The following is a 22,071-nucleotide window of genomic DNA, read 5'->3' as shown; positions in this document are numbered from 1 at the left end:
GACTAATGCAATAATGTGGAATGTAAATCATGTCAGATAAGGATGCCACGACAATATATCTGTTTCAGCATGATTAGGTTTGAAGATTCTAGCTAGGATCATGTTTGAAGAGAAGGTTTTAAGTTCCCAACCAACGTCAAGAGCCGGATTGACTAGTAGATGAGGAGAAGGTGTTTTTGGCAGTCAGGTGAAAAGCTACCACCAAACCAGCCATGCAATTATTGAATTGACGTTGTGAGAAAGTTATAGAGAGTAAGTTCCTCATAATGAGACTTGATGTGTTTGTGGACGCTATTATACATTTCATTCATGAATGCACATTCTTTGCAATGAATTCATGCATGCTTCAGCAGGAAATACAATTTCCACCTCCATTGTCTCTTCTCAGTAACTAGTAATGGTGTAAACGGTCGATATTTTTTCGGTTTTATGATATGAATTTAATCAATTGTTATTTCGGTTATTTCAATTGGTTTTAAATAATTTTTTAAAAAATAACCGATCAATCCATCAGTTTTACAATCGATTTGGTTTTATTTGGTTTTTATGGTTTTTTTAACATATATGTGGGCATACACATGAAAGTTTGTTGGAACAGGAAACATGATCTGACCTATAGGAAAATTAAAGCACAAGGCTCCATAAAAAGTATGATTGAAATTAATTGGATGAGCTATGGTTGATAAAGTTTATGCTAACCTACCACATGCCCCCCATCACTAACAAAACTTGAAAGAATAACATAAACCTAGGATTGAATCAATTAAAAAAAATCTTTCTGCCTACCCAATAATACCGGTTCTTTATGAAGTTTTACTAAGTTTCTGCTTAAATTTTCCAGTTTCTCCAACTTATCCAGAAAATAATTTCCGGCTCCTATTCTTCAAACTTCCAAAGCACCCCCATTCTAGGAAAACACTTATACATGGAAATTTCCAAGTTCAATAAGAGCTCATAGTTTCACGGACCCATCGTGTTCCGATTCCGCTGGGATTCGGCTCCAATTCGGTCGGATTCGGCTGGACTTGAAGAGAGTATTTTTGACGTCTTGTAAAGAATGGGCCATATTTGAGCCCAAGCCCAGTAAAATAAACCCAGCCTACGAAGTACCCATCAAAAAAGCCCGTCTTGCTTTTTCTTGCGCATCTTCTTCTTCCTTCTCCTCTATTGATCGCTCCCGCGGCCCGTCTTCTTGTTCCAGCAAAATACGTCTCTTCATCGCCAAAAACTTCACACCGTTTCTCTGCCGATCCAACTGTTGTGACGCCTTTTCCTCTGCTAGCGATGCTAGCCTCCGTTACCTTCTTAAGCAGTCTGTGCTCCTAGGGTTTCGGTTGAGCGAATTTGTGGAACGCGAGTTTGACGAAGAATCGACGAGCGAATTTCTCGTTAAGCTTTGTTCATCAGGTTTGATTTCATGAAATTTGAACCTTTTCATCAAAGTAGAACAGAAGAAAAAAGAAATTGTAAGTTTTTTGGGGAATTGGGCAAGTAGTTAATTATTTTTCTGTTTCTATTTATGCATGCAAATATTAGGGATTCGCCTTTGTTTACTTTCAAAAGGTGAATTGGTTTTGATGAATTGGTTCTGGTATGCATTGATTTTGATGCGGCAACGGGCGCCATTCAGATTCTCGTGAAAAGTAATAGGAAAAAGAAAAGGGAACCCAAAAGCCGAAGGGAGAGCTGGGCGTTGGATTTTTTTATTTTATTTTTTTATTTTTGTCTGTTTGTTTGTGTGTAATATTTTGGTGACATTCTTTTTTTGATGTTTATGGCAGTTGCTCTGGGACTGAGGGGATAGACATTATTGAGAATGCAGAGCACAGACGATGAGGTGAAGCAGAGGCAGCTGGTGGATGCTAGGGCAAGAAACATCAGCCATAATGTTCGCTGCACTGAGTGTGGAAGTCAGTCCATTGAAGATTCTCAAGCAGATATTGCCATTCTCCTTAGGAAGGTACATCAATCGTCATCCATTAAAATATTACAATATTGATGGGTTGTGATTATCATCACAGTGATATTTGATCAATTATGATTGTATGTAAACAAATCGCGAAGAAAAATCTTTTTGAGGTTCTGTAATTGCTCAGTTTCCTGTGGAAAAATTATTTCAGTACTCGCAGAATGATGGTACTTTCGAATGCTTTGTAATGGTGATGAATGGATTAATTTATTTGTTTTACTTTACTGCACCTATATAGTTTTGTGTGTATCTGTGTTTTTATTTCCCGTATTTAATTACCTCCACAAATTGCCATTTAATTTCTTATGCTCCCAAATGCTGTTTCCTTTGGCCTATTTGGGGTAAATCTTGTACCTCCCTATTAGGTTAAAGCCATTTAATCTTCTGCCACCTTGTCTGCACTCGCTATCTATATTCTCGTCATGTTTTCCTGATGATCTATCATTGTTGATCAATCCGTGTGATTTGATGCAGTTAATTCGTGATGAGATTCGAGGCGGAAAGACCGACAAAGAAATTTATAAGAAACTTGAAGATGATTATGGGGAGACTGTTCTTTATGCCCCGAAGTTCGATATGCAGACTGCTGCTGTGTGGCTATCACCAGTGAGTTTAAGAGCCTACTTGAGTATCGTAGAATAGTCCCTAATTCATATAGTTGAAGTGATGCTGAAACATTGCGTCTTTGGACAGCTTCTAGTTGCAGGTGCTGCTGCAGGAGTATGGGCTTACAACAAGCACAGGCAAAGGACTAATGTGCATATCATGGCTTTGAATCTTATTAGAGGGGTTCCGTTGACACCCAAAGAGAAGGAAATGATGCTCGACATCCTCACCCCTCCCCAAAGCACTAGAACACCTTCCTCCTGGTGGACGAGGTGGAGAGGTCAATGATCTCTCCCCCCGCCCACCCTCCCCCTCCCGCTCCCCCTCCCCCTCCCCCTCCCCATTCCCCCCAACAATAGTAGCTGTTATTTATCCTATTTGTGTTGGAATTGTTATGGAAAGATTGAGAATCATACTGTTGTCAGTTGAAGGTTTTCATCACAATGGGATGGACTTTTTTTTTTAAGGTCGAAGACCTGAAAATGGAAGAACACCTTCTCTTCCCACAGGGAAGACGAAACACAACAGTGCCCCAATAACACCCCCCCCCCCCCCCCCCCCCCCCCCGGCATTGTTAACTAGTAAAGCATCACCTTCAAGGTGGATTGCTTTAAACCTCAGATATTTCGCCAACTGCAGAGCTGCTAGAGCCGAGTAAGCTTCTGCCAAAGTTGGAGAAAGAACCACTGGGCTCCAGTCAACAAGAGCTGCCAAAGAATAGCCTTGATCATTTCTAAATTGCTCCCAAACCCAGAAACGTTACGCTCCACACAAACAGCAGCATCAAAATTAAGCTTCATAAAACCTGACCTCGGGACACACCACCTAGGCTGCACAGGAAACTCCTCAGGGAGAGAGTTTCCTTCGTGGATAATGGCATCACGTCTAAACCAAATCAAACGAAGTAACACAGCCAATACTCCTAGGCTAGATGAATCAAGCTTATTTAAACGGAGACCCCAAACCTCTGGAAAAGATCAGCCCAACACAGAGAGTTTATGAAGACTTTTAGAGTTGGCAGCAAAGGCCTCAACAGCATTGGGACAGAGAAAAAGGGCATGCACAACATAACTGTTTCAGGACCTACATGACGCACAAGACACTTGTCATTGTAGTTCAATTTCGATGCCTCGAGAAAAAGTAAGTGGCATCGAAATTGAAGTTTTCTACAATGACAAGTGTTTTGATTTTAGTTTTTAGTCAATAGAAAGTGGAAGAGACACACGTAACTGAAAAAACCACCCTTACTTTAATGTATTTTTACTAAAATAATACGTGTATTTTTAATAAATATTTATTTTAATGTCACATACATATAGATATACATAGATTGAGGAGATATTTCTAATCAATAGTTATTTTGATGTGATATAAATTTAAGGGTTTTTGGGTCAAACAACTCCACCCGCGCCTCTCTCCAAATCCAAGTCCAACGCATGCTTGATGCTTGTGCTCCGTTCTTTTCGTTTCACAGAGTAAAATCTGCAAAAGAAGAAGCTTTGTGTAAAAAAAACTGATTTTAACAGCAAGGTCCACATATTGGTAGCCTACACGCATGTGTTCCTCGTTTAAGTCTCTCACCAACCTTAACAGGCCTTTCTACATGTTCCATTACAACACCAACACCATCACCTCTGCCTACTCTTCATGCACTTCACTGTCCCTTCGTACACCACCACCAACTTCCGCTAGGTTCTGCTTTTCTCAGTCTCGCCGCGTCTCGTGTAAGTGTTGAGTTTCGTCAATGTTTTTTTAGAGAGGGGAGATTTTGGGTGGTTTGATTCATGTAGATTTGGTGTTTGTTGAAATGACTGATCGACTCTATGTGAATCCGTATTTTTAAAGGTGATTAACACCTTATAGATTTGATGCAACGTTGCTAAACTAATCCTGAGAATGTGCTTTTTATCCATTTCATAGCATCGCCTTCTGTTGCATCTATGGAGGTGCTTAAAGCAGTGCACCGGCAGGGTGCTGCTGCTCAAGATAGCATTGCTATTAGAGCTGACAATAAGAGTTACAGCTATGGGCAGCTGATTTCATCTGCGCGGAAGATATCAAATCTCTTGAATGATGCCAATTTTAAAAACGTGAGTTGGAATTTACTTGTTTAGTGCTTTTGCAACATTTTAAACAGTATATTCTGTTCATAAGATGATTATCTATCAGTACAATTTGAAGCAGTGTTGGGAATGCGAATATGCTATCAATAATTTACTTCACTCGTTAACTGAAAATTTATTTTGTGCATGTTGCTATGAAATCATTAAAAACTTCTGCATCGTTTTCTCTGTACTTCATATATGGATGTCAGAAACCTCTTTGACTGACTATTTGATTATTCAGAAGACAGAAAGCAAGCATGAAAGTCCTTCAGTGCGAAATCTTGATGGAGCACGAGTAGGAATCGTGGCTAAACCTTCAGCTGAGTTTGTTGCTGGAGTACTGGGGACCTGGTTTAGCGGTGGTGTTGCAGTTCCGCTCGCTCTCAGCTACCCGGAGTCTGAGCTCTTACACGTGATGAATGATTCGGTATTCCATGACGTGTGCTATTTATGTAGTTTCCTTCATTACATAGTTTACCAGTATTCAGATTCATTTTTGTGTAACTGATTGTCAGCTGATTATTTAAGGTAAATGGCAGGTTTATGATTTGATATAACATGATAGCAATTTTGAGGACGAAAAGAAACCTATATCACACTTTCTCCTCCATGCCATCCTGCATTATTTTCATTCCGCACTAATACTTTTTGATTTCCTGTGACCTGAATCTTGTATGATGTAGGAAATATCCTTGATTCTGAGTACTGAAGATCAACATGAGCTAATGCAAAATATTGCTAGTAAATGTGCTGCTCAATGTTCTCTCATTCCATCAGTAGCTAATGTTTCTTCACAGATAAATGCCTGTGATGATAGCGAAGTTCGAGGAATAGATGCAGGTAAGGGTCTGATGGAGATTTGTTGGAAAACTTAAAGATAAGTGGATTGCTTACCTTTTGATGATTGTATCTGCAGTTCACATACATCTTTTTAATTTCCAATGATGCAGGTGAGATTCCTGCTTTGATTGTATACACTAGTGGCACAACAGGGAAACCTAAAGGAGTTGTTCATACCCACAGAGGCATTAGTGCGCAGGTCCATGGCTGAATACCACGTAACTCTGAGCATTTCCTACAATAGTGCATGATATACACTGTGCTTATTGTAAATAATTAGAAGTGTGCTAATCTTTGATGGTTGTGGATGGAAATGTACCACTATCGTTGATAATCTTGTCAATCTGTGTTCCATTATGGAAAACAATAACGATATCTTCTAGATGTCTGAATGTAATTGTCACTACACTCATATGATTTTTAGTCTCTTGAAATACATTAATTTGGAAGGAGCGTGTGAGGTAGTTTATGCCACTGAATGAGGCTTTCATATATTAGTTACACATTTACACGTCTTCCTAACTTTTGTTTTTGGTCATAACCTTGCTGTAAACTGTTTAATTTCAGGTTCAAATATTGGCTGAAGCCTGGGGGTATACATCTACAGATAAATTTCTGCATTGTCTTCCGCTGCATCATATCCTTCTCATCGGGTTTATATTGGTTGCTGCCCCAACATTATTTGATATGTCCATTGGGTGGCATACTTTTTAATAATCCAATATTTTGGTTGGCAAAATAGATAGTGTTGATGATACTCAGTTTACATTTTGCCCAGTTTGTCCTTAACGATAGTATACATGTTCATGGACTTTTCAATTCGTTACTTGCCCCTCTCTATGCAGGAGCCACAGTACTTTTCTTGGATATATCTCAAAATGGATTTAATGCCTTAGTGTTTTATTGAACAATTATAGTTAAGTTTAATTACTCTAGGTTTTATGATTAATCTATCTAGTCATCTTATGAAGGTGGAGTTTATGAAAAAATTTAGTGTCGGTGGAATCTGGCAGAGATGGCGTGAATCATATCCAACAAATGGGAGCAAGGCTGATGATGCTATAACTGTTTTCACAGGAGTAAGTTGTCTTTTAGTTATACATGTCAAATATATGGTCAAATTTTTCATCTTGATTAATAGAATTACACGACAAGTTCTACACAGCTGGATGCTTTTTTTGACACCTCTGATTTGAAATTATTTATTTTTCTAGTTATTTTTAGTGCCATTTACAGTTGTTCATGTCGTGAAAAGTAATTTTTTTTTGGCAATTGTATTGCTGTATCTATTCTGGGGCAGGATTGTTATATTATTGTTTCTTACCTTAGGTTAATAATCATAGATACTGAAATAAGAACCCTTCGTAATCAAGCTGTAGTACACCGATCACAACTTATTTAGCACTGCATGGTTCTAGGAGCATGATGATTGTACAGTTGAAACTCTCAGGTTAGGGTTCTGTTAAACTCGTTTTATATTAAATGTACAGGTGCCGACTATGTATACTCGATTGATCCAAGGTTATGGAGCCATGGATGCAGAGTTGAAAGCTTCTTCTGCCTCTGCTGCTAGACAGTTGCGTCTTATGGTTAGTGCCATAGGTTTTTTTTTTGTTCCCCCTATATTGTTTGTTTTGATAACAATATAGCTAGGAATGATCCGTCTATCAATCTGATCTTAAATGAAATGTATTTATGTTTATGCAATTCCGCTGGTAAAGCCTGTGGAACTTGAGCCCTAAAACATTTTCTTTCATTTGCTTCAGATGTGTGGCTCATCTGCACTCCCTCTTCCTGTCATGGAACAATGGGAAACCATCACTGGACATCGCCTTTTGGAGCGATATGGCATGACTGAGGTAAGTTAATTTTGCTTTGTATTTACTAAAATAAGTGCTTGGATAAGTTGTTTAGAAAAATTCTCATAGTTGGCCTAATTGCTTGATATTTTCAGTTCGTTATGGCAATAGCAAATCCTTTAAGAGGGGAACGGAAGGCTGGCACTGTCGGCAAACTGCTTCCAGGTGTTCAGGTAAATTTCTTAGAATGTCAAAATGTAACTTTAATACAGTTGAGTTTTAAGTAGGTATAAGAATATATGCTTACTTGCAGCTTGGGAAAATGATACCTCCAAACTAAAGCACATCATTTGTTACACAATTATTCAATCAAAACAACAAGTTGGCTGGACATTTTCTAGTTAATAGGGAGAATGTTATCGTTCTGGTAGATTTTTTTTGTCTCAACAACATTAAGCAACTGTCAAAGTGAGAAGCCAGTGTATTAGGAGTGCTAAACATTTCTTTGCTTAAATAGCTCTACTTCGTGGCAAACTTACTGAAATGAAAGAAATTTCCATTGAAATTTTTTTACTTTCTTATAAACTGGCCTTCTTCGCATGCTTTTCCTCCTTTTTAGGTCAAGATTGCAGATGATGAGAGTGCAACTGATGCGACAGCGGGCGGTGAGCTTTGCATCAAAAGCCCTTCATTGTTCAAGGAATACTGGAAGCTTCCTGAGGTATACCCTGTTATGAATTGTTTATCTTTATTCCCTTTTTCTGTAGACCTTAGTGATTCTTTCTCTTCTTTTTCCTTGGAGTATAGGATGATAGAAAGTTATTCTTCTCTATGTGGGCAAGCTCCAGCATCCTGATAGCTAAATCTATGATAAAAATTTTAGTGATATGTGAAGTTTTCCTTTAGTTCTAACTATTCCGATTGTTAAGAAGCTCTATTTCCTCTTGAATTGTAGAGTTTTGAGTCCTTTAACACATGATTGAAGGATTAGTTCAGAGATAATGTTATTCTTCACTAAATAGTTATTTTGTCACTTTAATTGATAGATGGATGCTATATGTTTTTTATGGTAACAAACAGATTAGCTCTTGCGAGATGTCAGTGGTTTTGATTGTCTTTGACTAGCGGTTTTATTCTCAAAAAAGTGAAAAACCTGCCATGTTGTTGGTTGTTAGCCTCATATATAACTTGAAACAATTTCCTATGCTTCTGTTCTGTATCTGGGACAACTATTCTTCTTGTTTCTTTTTGTTCTCTATATTATTGTTGTGTTTATTGCTATTTTTTCCTCTGGGCAGGAAAAACCAGTGGTTACTTGCTGATTTAATTTTGAACGGGCAGGAATTCAGGAATTGTTTCTAATGCTTTATGGATAAATAATTTTCTGAACTACTATCAATACGTCGATTCTTAAGGTGCAAATAATTATATATAATTCATTCCTCTTTATATGCAGGTAACTAAGGAATCGTTTACTCATGATGGGTTCTTCAGGACCGGGGATGCTGGTAGAATGGATGAAGATGGATACTACATAATTTTGGGACGTAAGTAGATCTCCTTTTCGTATACATCAAGATTTGATTAATGGGGTGTTTCTTTTGACCATGACACGTCTTTGGAGACATGAGTTTCTCTTTATGGGAGAAGTACGACACCTATCCTGGATAATCTTTTCCTTGAAGAGTCAAATCATTGAGAAATACAAATAAAGGTGGAATGTGAGGAAAAAAAGGAAGACAAGGGATTCCATAAATTGATTCACCGATATACTTTCATCAGGATTTATATTAAGTGGAGAATTATTACCAATAAGTCACTCACTCACTACTTACCTTCACACCCTTATGTAATTACAAATCATCTCAAACCTCTTATATCATGATTTGTACTATGGCCATAACTGGTTGCTACTACTGGTGCTTGCGTCATTAGGATGCACTGCACAGCTATTTCCTTTATTGTTTCCCCCAAAACCTGGTTAAACAATTTGTAGGAAGTGAACTTGAGTTAGCATCATATAGTTTCTAAGCCCAAGATTCAGGATCTTCGATGAGAAAACTTTTGAAAAACCAAATTTTATAGTTTCCGCATTGTAGACCTGTTGCTAAATTATTCTTTAATTGACCAACCCCTGATGGTTGGGACTAGGGCTTTGATGATGATGAGGCTGCTGATGGTGAGTTTGAAGCTTAGAAATTCGGATGCAGCCTATCCAGTTTTGTCAAGAGGAATGTTACTAGAGTAAATACTATATGTTTCTAAGGACCATTATGCAGGGTTTACTTGGGTTATTTATGCAATTTTCATGGCCCAATGTAAATATATACTTTCCATTTAATAAAAGACTGGTGTTATCATATCTCCAGCAACTATGTCTCTTAAACATGTCACATACTTCGTATATACTCTGTGCGTGCTTCGCATGACTGAAGAACTTGAAATTTCTTGAACTGGTATTTCTTTCTGAAGTCATATTTTCTTGATGTTATTTTATTAGGTACCAGTGCCGATATTATGAAGGTTGGGGGATACAAATTATCTGCTTTAGAAATCGAATCAGTTCTTCTTGAGGTAATTACTTCTCATACTTCCTTTTCTCATTCATTGGTCATAAGTAGCTGCTCTTGCAGAGCACGTTATTCTTGACTTGCTCAGTTAAGGCAAAAAAACAGAATAGGGGAATATGTTTCGTTTTTTGAGTGTATGAATTCAAATCATGGAGGCAACCTATCTGCAATGCGGGCTTAATGCTACTACGTTCATTTGTGAAAAAAAAAAAAAAAGAAGTAGAAGAAGAAGAAGAAGGAGAAAATGAATAATTGCCACCAAAATTTATTGCCCCTTTCATTGCCTCTCTTTTCATTTGTTTATACAGCATTCAGCGGTTGCAGAATGTTGTGTTTTGAGTTTAGCAGACAAGGACTATGGAGAAGCTGTGTGCGCGATAATTGTTCCAGAGGCAGAAGCAAAGACTAGACGGCAGAAAGAATCAAAGCCTGTTATCACCCTGGAAGAACTATCTTCCTGGGCTAAGGAGAAACTTGCACCTTATAAGGTATTGTAATATGCAACAATGCTGTTTTTACTTCATCCATATCTGCAATATGCCAAGGATAAGTTCCAACTTGTTGAGAGGGACGTCTTTAGTCCATTATGGAAGCTGTATATTTTTTTTTATGATTGTTTGATGTTTTGACTGATTAAAATACCAAAATCATGCTTACGGAATTTTTATGTAACTTCAGGTGGAGTGTAGTAATATAGTGTCTTAAGTCAAACTTGAAACCAGACACTCGAAATGCTCTACTGTTGTTGAAAGGCACTAGTGTAGGTTGGCGCTCCACATAAGTTACTTCTGATGCCTTTTTGTGTTTAATCTGCGCAACGGAAAAATACAAAAAAATGTCTTATCTTCCACCTGCCTGTATCTGCCGTCTGCCGGTGGTGAATGCCCTTGACTTACCTTTTATTCTCTCTCCCTCATTATTTACCCCATTTTTCCAGAACTCCAGAAAAAGTCCATTTAGATTCCAGAAGGCAGAAGTTATAGGTTGCATTTTTCTGCCAGAGAAAGCCATCACAAATTCTTCTGGCCTTCTTTTTCTTTCTTTTGGTAAAGTTATCCAAAATTTAATGATCTCTACCACTTCTGTTTTTCACATTATTTTTTTGGGTTCTCTTTATAACAGGTTTTTTTGATAATTTTGTTTCTTTCTTTAATAGTAGTTACTACCTCACCTGAAATAAATTTTCGACCGGAAACGTTGGTCATCTTTTCTTTGAAAATATTTAATTCTTGGTTGAAATAACTGAAGTACACATTGTTCATTGTTTCAGCTCCCAACAAAATTGTTAGTGTGGGACTCACTGCCTCGCAATGCCATGGGAAAGGTATAGCACTTAGTTACACTCTCAAGCTTCTTGAAATGTGGCATGTACATAGGGTTACCTCATGATTTTCTCATGCCAATTCCTTCCAGCACTTAGTTACACTCTCAAGCTTCTTGAAATGTGGAATGTACATAGGGTTACCTCATGATTTTCTCATGCCAATTCCTTCCAGGTGAACAAAAAGGAGCTGAAGAAATCGCTTGCAGGTCAACAATAAGTCGTTCGTTTACAGAGGTTTAGATTTCTTAATCCTTTTCCATAAGGTGAGAAAAACAACTAATGCTTCTCTCTGCCCCTTACTTTGTGCCATGATGTTGGTTAGATAGATGCAGGCAAGTTTAGCTTGGTACAGTAATTTGGTGTATGTGGCATTTGAATAAATGATAATAAGCTTCTTATACTGGAAGAACTCTGTTCAAGAAAACATATTAAGAATGTATCTCTTTGGATGTAATGAAGGGTCTTACAGGAGGACATTTTTCTGGCAATAGCAATTGAGAGTCCAAAATTGTAAACAATCTGCACTCCGGAAAAGAACTGCGAACCCAACAAAGGAGGGGGAACCTCAAAAAGTAAAACTCAAAAGAAAGTTTTTGTTTATCTGATTTGAATGTTGTAATGCTTATTCTTGAAGGCATTGAGATGGGGGAATAAAAAATTAAAAAATTGTCCAAATATTTTTTTTCCCAGCATTTAGCAAGAGAATATACAATGAAATTTGATTCTTTTTTTTTTATGAAGAAGAAATTTCATTAATCAAATGAGATTATAATTAGAGGTGAGTAAAACATGAATCAAGGAACGAATTGATTCCAACAAGGGTGAAGCTGATTTGGTCGAGCGTCCCAAAGAGGTCAAGACATCAGCCACTCTATTACACAATCGAGTGGTGTAGACCCCATGATTTCAATCGAGTGGTATACAAAATCACTTGGGACAGGTTTTACTTCACAATGCGTCAACATTGACCTTAACAATTTTGGGAAGTGTCTTTTTTTTTTAATTGGTAAAGGTCATTCGTCTTTATTCTTCATGGGCCATTCTTTTTTAATTACAATGTTTATAATTAATTTGACGAGTTGACCATCATATAATTATCTATCTTATCAAGCCATAATAAACAATTGGGAAAAATGGAAAAAGTCATTTTTAGTCATCGAAAAATGATGCTCACTTGAATTTAGTCATTCAGTCTCAAAAAAGTTCAATTTCATCCCTCTTTTTTCAGATTTGTTTCAGTAATACTTACATGGCATTTGACTCTTAATTTTGACCGATTTAAGCTGACGCGGCAAAGTGATATGAATTTTTTAAAAAAATAAAAAAGCCGTGACCAAATAACGTGGATTTGATTCATATTATAACTCTTTCATAGGGATTTAAGGGTTCCGTAATTTCCTAAAATCTAAGATTCACATCTAATGGAAAAGAAATCACACCGATTTTAAAACTGAAAACACAAAAAAGATGATATGACTTAAATCATTTGATTCAAATTATAGATTCTACAATTTTAATTGAATTGCGAAACTTTATATCCCTTCCATCATCATCATCGATACCTATAGATGCAGCCACCGGAGCAAGTAGAACATCAGATCTAGATCTTCTCCAACCCACCTCCACCATAAAAATTCCATGAGACTGACTAGACAGAGTAAATCTAAACAAATTGAAGCCATCAGTATGTGTGGAGGAGAAAGAAAGAGGTCTTTTTTTGTCAAAAAAGCAATGGAGGAGAACAACATGATCCATCAATTGATTATAACATATGGTCACTCTGTAGTCTGTAAGTCAATAGAGAGAAATGGAAGAGACAGACCATGTTCATAGTCCCCTCAAATTGCTCAAAGAACTATCAGCGGGAGCAACAGGTCAGGAGCTCGACGCCCGAACTCTTCAAGGTCTTCAGGTCGCACAGGCTCGCAAGGGCTATTTTCTCTGTACTTTCATCGTACCCGATCTCACATCTGTAAGACCTCAATTACCTTCCATATTTTTGGTTTCTGATGATTATTCGATTTGAACGATCTGAATCCACTTTAACAGGATGAGAATGGAAACTGGCACGGCGGAGCTATAGCTACCTTAATCGAGGTTGTTGGTGCCGCTGCCGTGAACTCCTTAGCAGGCCACTTCAACTTAACCGTTGATTTCAGTGTTTCGTATTATTCGACGGTCAAGATTCATGTCGGTTATTGCCTTATCTTTATCAGAAAGCTTATGGAATGGATTGATAGAACCAGAAAATATGATAATTATTTTTACAAATCAATGGCAGGAACAAGTAGAGATAGAGGCAAAGATTGCAGGGAACAAAGGGAAGCTGACTGCAGTGGTGGTGGAGGTTAGAAGACAAGATAGCAGAGAGCTTGTTGCTTTGGTAAACAATGGATGACCTCCAACATTGCTGTAAATGTAGGTCAAGCAAGTAAACTATGAGACCAAGATGGATAAGACTTCCATTACTGCAAATAATTCATTCTATCTATTCTTGAATGCTGTAATGCTTGTTCTGGAAGACATTGAAGATCGGAGAATAAAAAGTTAGAGAACTGTCCAAGCATCTTTTTCCCAGTATTTAGCAAGAGACTTTACAGTGAAATTTGCTGCTTCTTTTTTTTCTTTTTCTTTTTTTCCCTTTCTAAAGAATAAATTCCATTATACAATCGGAATTACAATCAGAGGTGGGTAAAGCTTGAATGGAGGAGTAATCGACTCCAACATGACTGAAACTAATTCGGCCGATCGTCCCAAAGAGGTTAGGGCATCAGCCACTCAATTACACAATAGGGGTATGTAGAATGTGATGGTTGGTAGAACATAGCTGAGATTGGATGTGCTCAAAAATAAAATCATAAAGTCTGAGAGACCAATCTATCTAGTTCACAGAAGTCACAATCTCAAGGGCATCACTCTCCAACAAGATAGGAGAGAAATTGTATTAGAGGAACAGTTGAATCCCAAAACGAAAGGCAATACCCTCCTAAATAGTAATTAGAACATTCCAAAATTTTGAAATCTGAAACTGTCCAAATAGTTTCGTATGATAATCCCAATCCCCACCCTCGGATCACAAAACCTCCACGATCCGTCAACATTGTCCTAGGGGGGAAGTATCATGTTTTCTTTGTCTTTTTTTATGGTAAGGGCCATTCTTCTTAATTAAAACGTTTATAATTAATTTGACAAGTTGACCATCGTATAATTACGTGTCTCGTCAGTCATCACCCCATAATAAAAAAAATTAAGTTCGATGCGGACAGACAAAGGAGAGGGAATTTTTGTTAAAAAGGCAATGGAAGAGAAGGCAACAAGATGATCAATTATAGTCACTCTGTAAGCCCAAAAGAAAGAGAAATGGAAGACAAAGACCCTGTGCACATTTCCCTCAAATGGCTCAAACATCTAGCAGCGGGAGCAACAGGTCAGGAGATCGAGGCCCGGACTCTTCAAGGTCTTCAGGTCGTGCAGGCTCGCAAGGGCTATTTCCTCTGTACTTTCGTCGTACCCGATCGCGCATCTGTAAGACCTCAATCACCTTCAATATCCAGTTTCTGATGATTCGATTTGAACGATCTGAATCTACTCTAACAGGATGAGAATGGAAACTGGCACGCCGGAGCTATAGCTACGTTAATCGACGTTGTTGGTGCCGCTGCCGTGTTCTCCTTAGCAGGCCACATCAACGTATCCGTTGACTTCAGCGTTTCGTTTTATTCAACAGTCAAGATTGATGTCGGTTATTGCCTTCTCGTGATATCAATTTTGTACATAAGAGCTTATGGATTGATTATAGAACCAGAAGATGTGATTTTATTTTTTATTTTTTTTTCCCCAAATAAATGACAGGAACAAGTAGAGATAGAGGCAAAGATTGCAGGGGTCCAAGGGAAGATGACTTCAGTGGTGGTGGAGGTTAGAAGACAAAACAAAGGAGAGCTAGTTGCTTTGGGTAAACAATGGATGGTCTCAAATTTTACTGTAAATGTAAATCAAGTGAGCAAACTATGAGTCCAAGATGGATAAGACCTCCATTACTGCAAATTTTATTTCAAATAATGTCATTCATAGATTCATTCATTCTATCTAATCTTGCAATTGAAGAAGTTGAGCTGTAAAAGTTTCTAATGAATTGTGCTTATAGTCAATCCCAAACCTGTTTTTTCCCAGCGGAGTGTGTTGATTTTGTAATCATATAAAGCAAAATTGGGAGTTCATGTTTGTTTCGGACTGCAGAGGATTTTTTGCATCAGATAATATGTCAAATCTTGTCTTGTTTCTGGGTTTTGTTACAAGCATAGACATGATCAACAATTGAACGAATTCGGATTAGAAACAATGAGTGAAGGAAATTTTGTATCAATTGCTATTATTTTCCATCTTAGTTTTGGATGGTAGGTTTTGGTTTTGGTTTTGTTTTGTTTGCTAAAACTTTACCTATTACTTATAGCTGTAATTTTGGAGTTATATTGGTTTGAAAGAGTAGGTGGTTTGAGAATATCATAAAAAGTTAACAAACAGCAGTTTGTAAGCATTTTTGCACTTGGGGCAATGACACAACTAGTGAGGTTCTAATCGAGTCGCATCAATTGTTTGTTGAAAACTATTTCCAAACTCCTCTTGGGCCACCCCATATGGGTAAAGCCCTACAATTCTAGTTCAAAAGTTATTACAGTTCGATTTGGTCTTTTTGAATTCCATCAAGGAATCTTAGTTTTTTTAGTTATTTACATACCGTTTTTTAAAGCCCATCAAGGAACGTGTGTTTGAGGGTCATCTCTTGAGTGAGATGTAATAAAGTGGTGTACCCCATAATGGGGTCACCCATTATCATTTGACACATTATAGTGCATTGATGTTGCAATCATGCATAGAAAGCAAAATTGGGAATTCATGTTTTTTTAGACTGCATAAATATTCTCTACATCAGATAATATGCCAAAACTTGTCTGGTTTCTGGGTTTTGTTACAAGCATAAACATGATCAAAGCACCTAGTATTTGGCTTTTATTTGTTTGTGAAAAACTCATAGGAATTAATTTCTCAATTCCCGCTCCATGAAAGATGGGATGGGATACCGCCCCTTTGAATTGTTCTTGACTAGGGTGTTATTATAGCAACATTCTATAGGTTTTTGTTCTGTTTTGGTTGCTAACTTCGCCTTTTATTTGCCACTGTAATTTTGGAGTTGATGTCTAATCCCACTATTCCACATTGGTTTGAAAGAGTAAAGAGTAGGTGGTATTGAGAAGTACTATTATAAAAAGTGAACAAACGGTTAAGCATCTTTGTGCTTGGGGCAATGACGCAGCTAATGAGATCCTAACCGAGGCAATGACGCAGCTAGTGAGGTTCTAACCGAGGCGCGTCAATTGTTGGTTGAAAACTATTTCCAAACCCCTCTTGGGTTTGGGCTTGTCCCTGACCCTCGATAATTTCTGGAAGGGACACCCCATGTGGGCAAAGTCCTACAACTCTTATTCAAAAGCTATTGCAGTTCGATTTGGTATTTTTGAAGCCCATCAAGGAATCTGAGTTTTTTAGTTATTTACATATCATTTTTTTAAAAATGCGAATCCAAAATTTACTACCATAGCTATGTTAAATTTTTATATACATACATATATATGATGCAATGCATGAGGTCAGGATTTCGAGAGCCAACTATTGAAGAAGTAAATGTGTATTTGAGGGTCATCTCTCGAGTGCGATGTACTAAAGTGGTCTAAAAAAACCCTAGAATAGGGGTCACCTGCTATCGTCTGGCACTTGAGAGTGCATTGATGTTGCATTCATGCATGAAAAGTAAAATTGGGAATTCATGTTTCTTTCAGACTATAGAGGATATCCTCTGCATGAGATAATATGTCAAAACTTGTCTGGTTTCTGAGTTACCTCAGTTCAAATCCAAACAAGAAGATCAAACTGACTGCTGGTTTATATTAATACTAGATGAAATCTACCGAAATAGGGAAATGATAAGAACAAAGAAAACCTAGTTTTCGAGGAACCAGGGACCTCCCACTTTTCTTGTCTACTTTTTTCTCTACCCCTCCCTCACACCCAAACTCCTTACAAAAGAAAACCCTAACACACAATAAGCAAATAGAAAAGCTACAAATGGACAAGTGATAAACAAACAAGTGTCACTCCTTTTCCTTACCCTTTCTCTTATAAACTTTACTAAAAAACCTATCAATACCCCCTAAATCCTTAACCTTGTCCTCAAGGTTAAATGTAGGAAATTGTTGTTGAATGTCAGTGGCTAGCTCCCAAGTATTCTCACAGGCAGGTAAACCATGCCACTACCTAGTATTTGGCTTTATTACTCCGTGTGAAACTCATACGAATTTCTCAAATCCCGCTCCATGAAAGAAGGGGTGGGATCGAATTTCTCAAATCCCGCTCCATGAAAGATGGGATGGGATCCCACCCCTTTGAATTATTCTTGACTAGGGTATTATTATAGCAACATTATGTTTGATGGTAGGTTTTTGTTTTGTTTTGGTTGCTAACTTCACCTATTACTTGTTGCTTGTTGCTGTAATTTTGGAATTGATGTGTGATCCCACTATCCCACATTGGTTTGAAAGAGTAGGTGGTATTGATAAATATTATAAAAAAATGAACAAACGACGACAGTTTGTAAGCATCTTTGCGCTTGGGACAATGATGCAACTAGTGAGGTTCTAATAAAGTATCGTCTGCCATATGAGAGTGCTCTGGCATGTAACATATATATTCAAGTTCTGCAACTTTGCTAGCTTTTCCCCACAATCATTTGATATCATTACAAAATTCTCAACATGGCACACTTAATTTTAGTTTGGCTTTTTTTTTAATACCGACAATGAACACCTTATAAGTTTTCGAGTCATTTTTTCTTAGACATTCGTGGTAATCATGTGAGAATATACCACTAAAGGAGCATCTAGTGGGAGTAGAACTTGTGACTCTACCTTTGGTATAGTTACACACCTTGTTACTCAACCACCCGATATTGATTGGCAGTCGAACGCAAAACCTCCCAAGTCCATATGATTTTGAACAACTCAAATAATGTTAATACTTTCAAGTTTCCACTAATGTTAGTTAAATTACTTGATTATTTAATTTCGAATGAATTAATTTCCCCAATAATTAACCTAATATATTATATATATGTATATGTATGTTTGTGTGGATACAAATATTTAAAACAATTTTTCAAAAAAAATTTTAAAACAAAAAAAAAATTGAACTTTATATACAAGAATTTCTACAAAAATATTAACTCACTCAAAACAATAATATTATGTGTTTCGGGTTTACTGGTTCATTGTGGGTACATAATACATAAACTTTATTTTTCTCATCCACTGTCACCAATGACACTTGAGCCCAAAAAAGACTTTATTTTTTTAGAGGTGTTTGGGCTTTTCTTATAAACTATATGGCTTGATGCTTTTCAAACAATGTGTGATTACAAAAGTCTGACAAAATTTCTGAGTCCTAGCTAGTCATGTTGACTTGTAATACATTAAAAAGTACAAGAACGAAAACTGCTTCCACTTCCACTTCTAATACAGAGAATACATTGCATCGTGAGCAATCAACCTTATAAGTTACAGCAGAGTGACTGCTTATATAGCATCATCATTCCATGTAAGTTCCGGTGAGTCATGTCCGTCCAATCAAAACCCTCCGCCGGTGGCCGGAGCCCAACAATCGGCACCATTTTCAGTCCCAACATGCTGAGTGAAAGACACAGGAACCAGGCATAACCCTCTACTCCTTAGGTCTCTTGGTTCATCTTCACTACCATCCTGTTATTTATAAAAATAAACAAACAAATAAATAAATAATTGGCGTACTATGTATGATTGCATTTATTTGTGTTCAATATTCAAAGATTAATGATGATAAACATATTCATAATGGTGACAAAGTAAAATATACAACAGCAAGTCAAACGAATACTTTATTTGGAGGGGCTCCATTACGGATAGCCCCATTTTGGGAAAATTTTTTTTAATTATATTTATGTTTATAAATCTAACGATATTTTCTTATTTCAACAAAAATTAAATTCATAAAAAAAATATTTTGCATTTATATTCCATTGTCTACAATTGTCATGCATTTTTCTGATATTAAATTTGATTTTTGTTTCAAAAAAATACATTGTTGGAACAGTAAAACCGTTCAAAATGTAAATATGATATTTAAATAGAAAATAATTTTTTACTGCCCAAAATGTGGCTACAGCGGGTTTAGCCACCTCCATTACTTTTGTGATTCATAAGCTAAATTAATAATTAAATAAGCAAGAACTGTTAAATTAATAGTACTTGATAAAAATACCCAGTCTTTCTTAATTCTAAACTAATATTGACAAGCCCTGTACTGACTGTTATGCTTGCAATTGTCTTTTATTCACATAAAGTTGTATAAAGCCGAGAACCTTGTTCTTCAAAGCTAACTCTTTATGGATAAAATACTTAATTAACATACAACGCCTCTCTTTCTTTGTGCAAGTGATGGATCCAATAAAAGCACACCCACAATTGCTTTCTCCTTGAAACAACCAATAATTTATCCCCCATTTTTATATACAAATTTGTGTGTGTTTGAGAGAGAGAGAGAGATGATCTTGGTCTTACATTGGGAAATGAAAAGTGGGTGTATGTATATGGGTACTTACAAAATGTTGGTTCCTGATGTTGGAAGATGATGCAGTGCCCAAGTAAGGGGAGCTAAGGGCCTGCAAACACACACATTATGATATATATATATATATATATATATATATAAGAGTAAAAGACCATAAATTACAACTTGCAGAAACAGAAGAATATTGTGATGAAAAGCATGAATGAATTATTGGAAGCTTTAACTGCATGCTAGCTCTCATGTACTGACTCTGACTCTGATCAGTTTGTATAAAAATGAGGGAAGAAACATCACCTCAATTTGACCCTCAAGGAATCTAACATAACCAATAGCTTCTAACAGGACAGAAGCAGTGTCAGTCTGCAAAAGAGAGAAACACAAACATCACTAGTCACTACACACCAAAGTCTGCATCTTTGTTGTTCTTCTTTATGGTTCAAAAAAAGGAAGATCAAACCCAGTTGAATATATATGATAAAGTGTAAAAGAGAGAACAAATTTCTTTATGGGTTTTAATATAGAAAATTGGATTAATGCTAATTTTCTTTTACCTTTCCAAATGGGGAAACAAGCTGGTGAAGAGCTGTTATTCTATCTCCTAATTTCTCCTTCCTCACCTGTTATTCATTTTATTAATTAGTAAATATAATGTAGACCATAAATAATGGCTTTATTCAAAATTAATCTGATTATTAATGGATATTTATATTAAGTTATTGAATCAAACACATTAGTGAGAGATACACGTACAATGTTGAACAAATTCATTGACAATAAGGGAGATTACTACTGCTACAGACAGAGAGAGAGAGAGAGAGAGATTTATATATTACCTTTAGAGGAGGTTGGCTTGAAGAGGCATGAACCCTAGCTTTCTTGCACACCCCACCAGTTGTTGAGCGATTACACTGCTAAATCACAAGTCTGTTAGCCCACTCACAACAACAATATTACCAGCTTTGAGTTTGTCGGTTCCGTTGATATCCTCTAAAGTTTTATTTTAGGTTAATGAAAATTAAAAAAATCATACGCTTCTCTATTTATAATTACCTCATATGACTGATCTGCTGCAGGTTGCCTGTTTGCCTTGTTATAAGAGAAATCCAAGATATTATTATTAGTAGTACTACCCAAACTTGTAACACATGATATAGGAGAAGAGACTACTGGCATGAGTTGTTGTGACCAAGCTGCAGGTCTAGTTGCTTGAAATTCTTCATCTCCATGACTGTAAAAGTTACTATTTTGGGAAATCTCCTGTTTTACATGACCATGATCAACAGGAACCACCCTTGAAGATGGATGATAATTCAAGATTTGTTCTTCACAATTCTCCAACCTTTTTGGCTCAAAATGACTCAGACCAAATCTTTCTTCGCCGCCACGGCCCAACAATCCTCCCCTATAAAGCAATCACAATTTCAAACTACAAAAACTAGAAGACCCATGTCAAGAAAAGGACAAGAATTGAAAGGAAAAGTAGAGACGGAAAAAAACCCTAATTTACAGAACTTCTCCAGTGATGTATATATAGAGGAATCTAGAAAGGATAGAACTGTTAAAGATAAGTATGTGAAGAAAAACAAATTAATCAAGCTTCATGTAATTTGTCAAGGATATGGAGATGTAGTGAGAAGTTTAAATTTTCAAAGCAATTAAGTAAACATAGAGAGAGCAGAAGAAGACTATACATCAGAAACATATTATATAGAGAGTGGTAGAGAGATGTTTTACAGTAGTAGTTGGCTCCATGACTGATGAGGAGGGTCTTGGTTATCAGCCAAAAAATTCAAAGGGAGTGAAGTTGCTGATCCAACAACATATTGAGGAGGATACATGCTCCACCAACTAGGGTTTCCAGCCATCATTTGCTTTTGCAATTCATGAGGAACACCACAAACAAAATTAAGAGAGAACAATTTTTTTTCCTCTATTATTTTTCACTCTCTCTTCAATTTGTCATGCTTTCTCAACAAGGCCTTGCTCTTTTTTTTGAACTTCTTGATTGCTTTTTTTTTTCCCTCAGAGAAGAGAGCTTGATTCAGCAGAAACTTCAGTCTGTTGTCCTCTAAGAATTTGTATAGAGGGTGTGGTGTTGGAGGAGCTTTTGCATATGTTTCCTATCTCTTTCACTTTCTTTTCTTTCTTTTCATTTATTTAGTATTCTTTTTTATTCTCTCTGCTTTATTGTAAAGTGGGGGGC

General features: G+C 36.8%; 5 protein-coding genes and 1 non-coding gene across 12 annotated transcripts; 5 read left to right on the top strand and 1 right to left on the bottom strand.

Annotated features, from left to right (window-relative positions):
- Nucleotides 1-1,146: 1,146 nt before the first annotated feature.
- On the top strand, nt 1,147-3,019 carry LOC119991948 (cytochrome c-type biogenesis CcmH-like mitochondrial protein). Its single transcript, XM_038838511.1, has 4 exons — nt 1,147-1,407; nt 1,782-1,960; nt 2,444-2,575; nt 2,663-3,019. Exons 2-4 carry the CDS (start codon nt 1,817-1,819, stop codon nt 2,861-2,863), a joined length of 477 nt encoding a protein of 158 aa, XP_038694439.1. The 5' UTR covers nt 1,147-1,407; nt 1,782-1,816; the 3' UTR covers nt 2,864-3,019.
- Nucleotides 3,020-3,950: 931 nt separating this feature from the next.
- Nucleotides 3,951-11,879, top strand: LOC119990383 (malonate--CoA ligase-like). Of its 4 annotated transcripts, XM_038836267.1 has the most exons (18): nt 3,953-4,299; nt 4,496-4,665; nt 4,922-5,107; nt 5,364-5,520; nt 5,631-5,719; nt 6,088-6,157; nt 6,321-6,373; nt 6,492-6,599; nt 7,011-7,109; nt 7,287-7,379; nt 7,475-7,552; nt 7,939-8,040; nt 8,776-8,866; nt 9,820-9,893; nt 10,198-10,377; nt 11,160-11,213; nt 11,386-11,476; nt 11,673-11,879. In XM_038836267.1, exons 1-17 carry the CDS (start codon nt 4,131-4,133, stop codon nt 11,428-11,430), a joined length of 1,818 nt encoding a protein of 605 aa, XP_038692195.1. In that variant the 5' UTR covers nt 3,953-4,130; the 3' UTR covers nt 11,431-11,476; nt 11,673-11,879. The 4 variants fall into 4 exon arrangements, 3 of the variants coding, with proteins under 3 accessions (XP_038692195.1, XP_038692196.1, XP_038692194.1); XM_038836268.1 differs by having other exon boundaries at nt 4,925-5,107; nt 11,386-11,879; XM_038836266.1 differs by having other exon boundaries at nt 3,954-4,299; nt 11,386-11,879.
- Nucleotides 11,880-12,861: 982 nt separating this feature from the next.
- LOC119992159 lies at nt 12,862-13,776 on the top strand. The gene is made up of 3 exons (XM_038838822.1): nt 12,862-13,185; nt 13,263-13,403; nt 13,495-13,776. Exons 1-3 carry the CDS (start codon nt 13,021-13,023, stop codon nt 13,609-13,611), a joined length of 423 nt encoding a protein of 140 aa, XP_038694750.1. The 5' UTR covers nt 12,862-13,020; the 3' UTR covers nt 13,612-13,776.
- A 703-nt stretch (nt 13,777-14,479) lies between these two features.
- Nucleotides 14,480-15,446, top strand: LOC119992076. Its single transcript, XM_038838694.1, has 3 exons — nt 14,480-14,738; nt 14,811-14,951; nt 15,066-15,446. The coding sequence occupies exons 1-3, from the start codon at nt 14,532-14,534 to the stop codon at nt 15,225-15,227; spliced, it is 510 nt and encodes a 169-aa protein (XP_038694622.1). The 5' UTR covers nt 14,480-14,531; the 3' UTR covers nt 15,228-15,446.
- A 1,089-nt stretch (nt 15,447-16,535) lies between these two features.
- On the top strand, nt 16,536-16,685 carry LOC119992370. The gene has a single exon (XR_005466372.1). It is a non-coding gene; the product is annotated as a U4 spliceosomal RNA (small nuclear RNA).
- A 2,004-nt stretch (nt 16,686-18,689) lies between these two features.
- LOC119992182 (transcription factor bHLH68-like) lies at nt 18,690-21,974 on the bottom strand. 4 transcript variants are annotated; one of them, XM_038838847.1, is made up of 8 exons: nt 21,603-21,974; nt 21,036-21,270; nt 20,919-20,954; nt 20,702-20,779; nt 20,420-20,485; nt 20,163-20,228; nt 19,900-19,959; nt 18,690-19,021 (listed from the first exon to the last, which is right to left on the bottom strand). In XM_038838847.1, exons 1-8 carry the CDS (start codon nt 21,734-21,736, stop codon nt 18,890-18,892), a joined length of 807 nt encoding a protein of 268 aa, XP_038694775.1. In that variant the 5' UTR covers nt 21,737-21,974; the 3' UTR covers nt 18,690-18,889. The 4 variants fall into 4 exon arrangements, with proteins under 4 accessions (XP_038694775.1, XP_038694776.1, XP_038694773.1 ...); XM_038838848.1 differs by having other exon boundaries at nt 20,702-20,776; XM_038838845.1 differs by having other exon boundaries at nt 20,919-21,270.
- Between the last annotated feature and the right edge of the window lie 97 nt (nt 21,975-22,071).

Source organism: Tripterygium wilfordii, chromosome 22 (genome assembly GCF_013401445.1).
Source record: "Tripterygium wilfordii isolate XIE 37 chromosome 22, ASM1340144v1, whole genome shotgun sequence".
Classification (NCBI taxonomy): domain Eukaryota; kingdom Viridiplantae; phylum Streptophyta; class Magnoliopsida; order Celastrales; family Celastraceae; genus Tripterygium; species Tripterygium wilfordii.
Note: the sequence above shows the minus strand (reverse complement) of the source record. Positions and strands in the feature narration are given on the sequence as shown.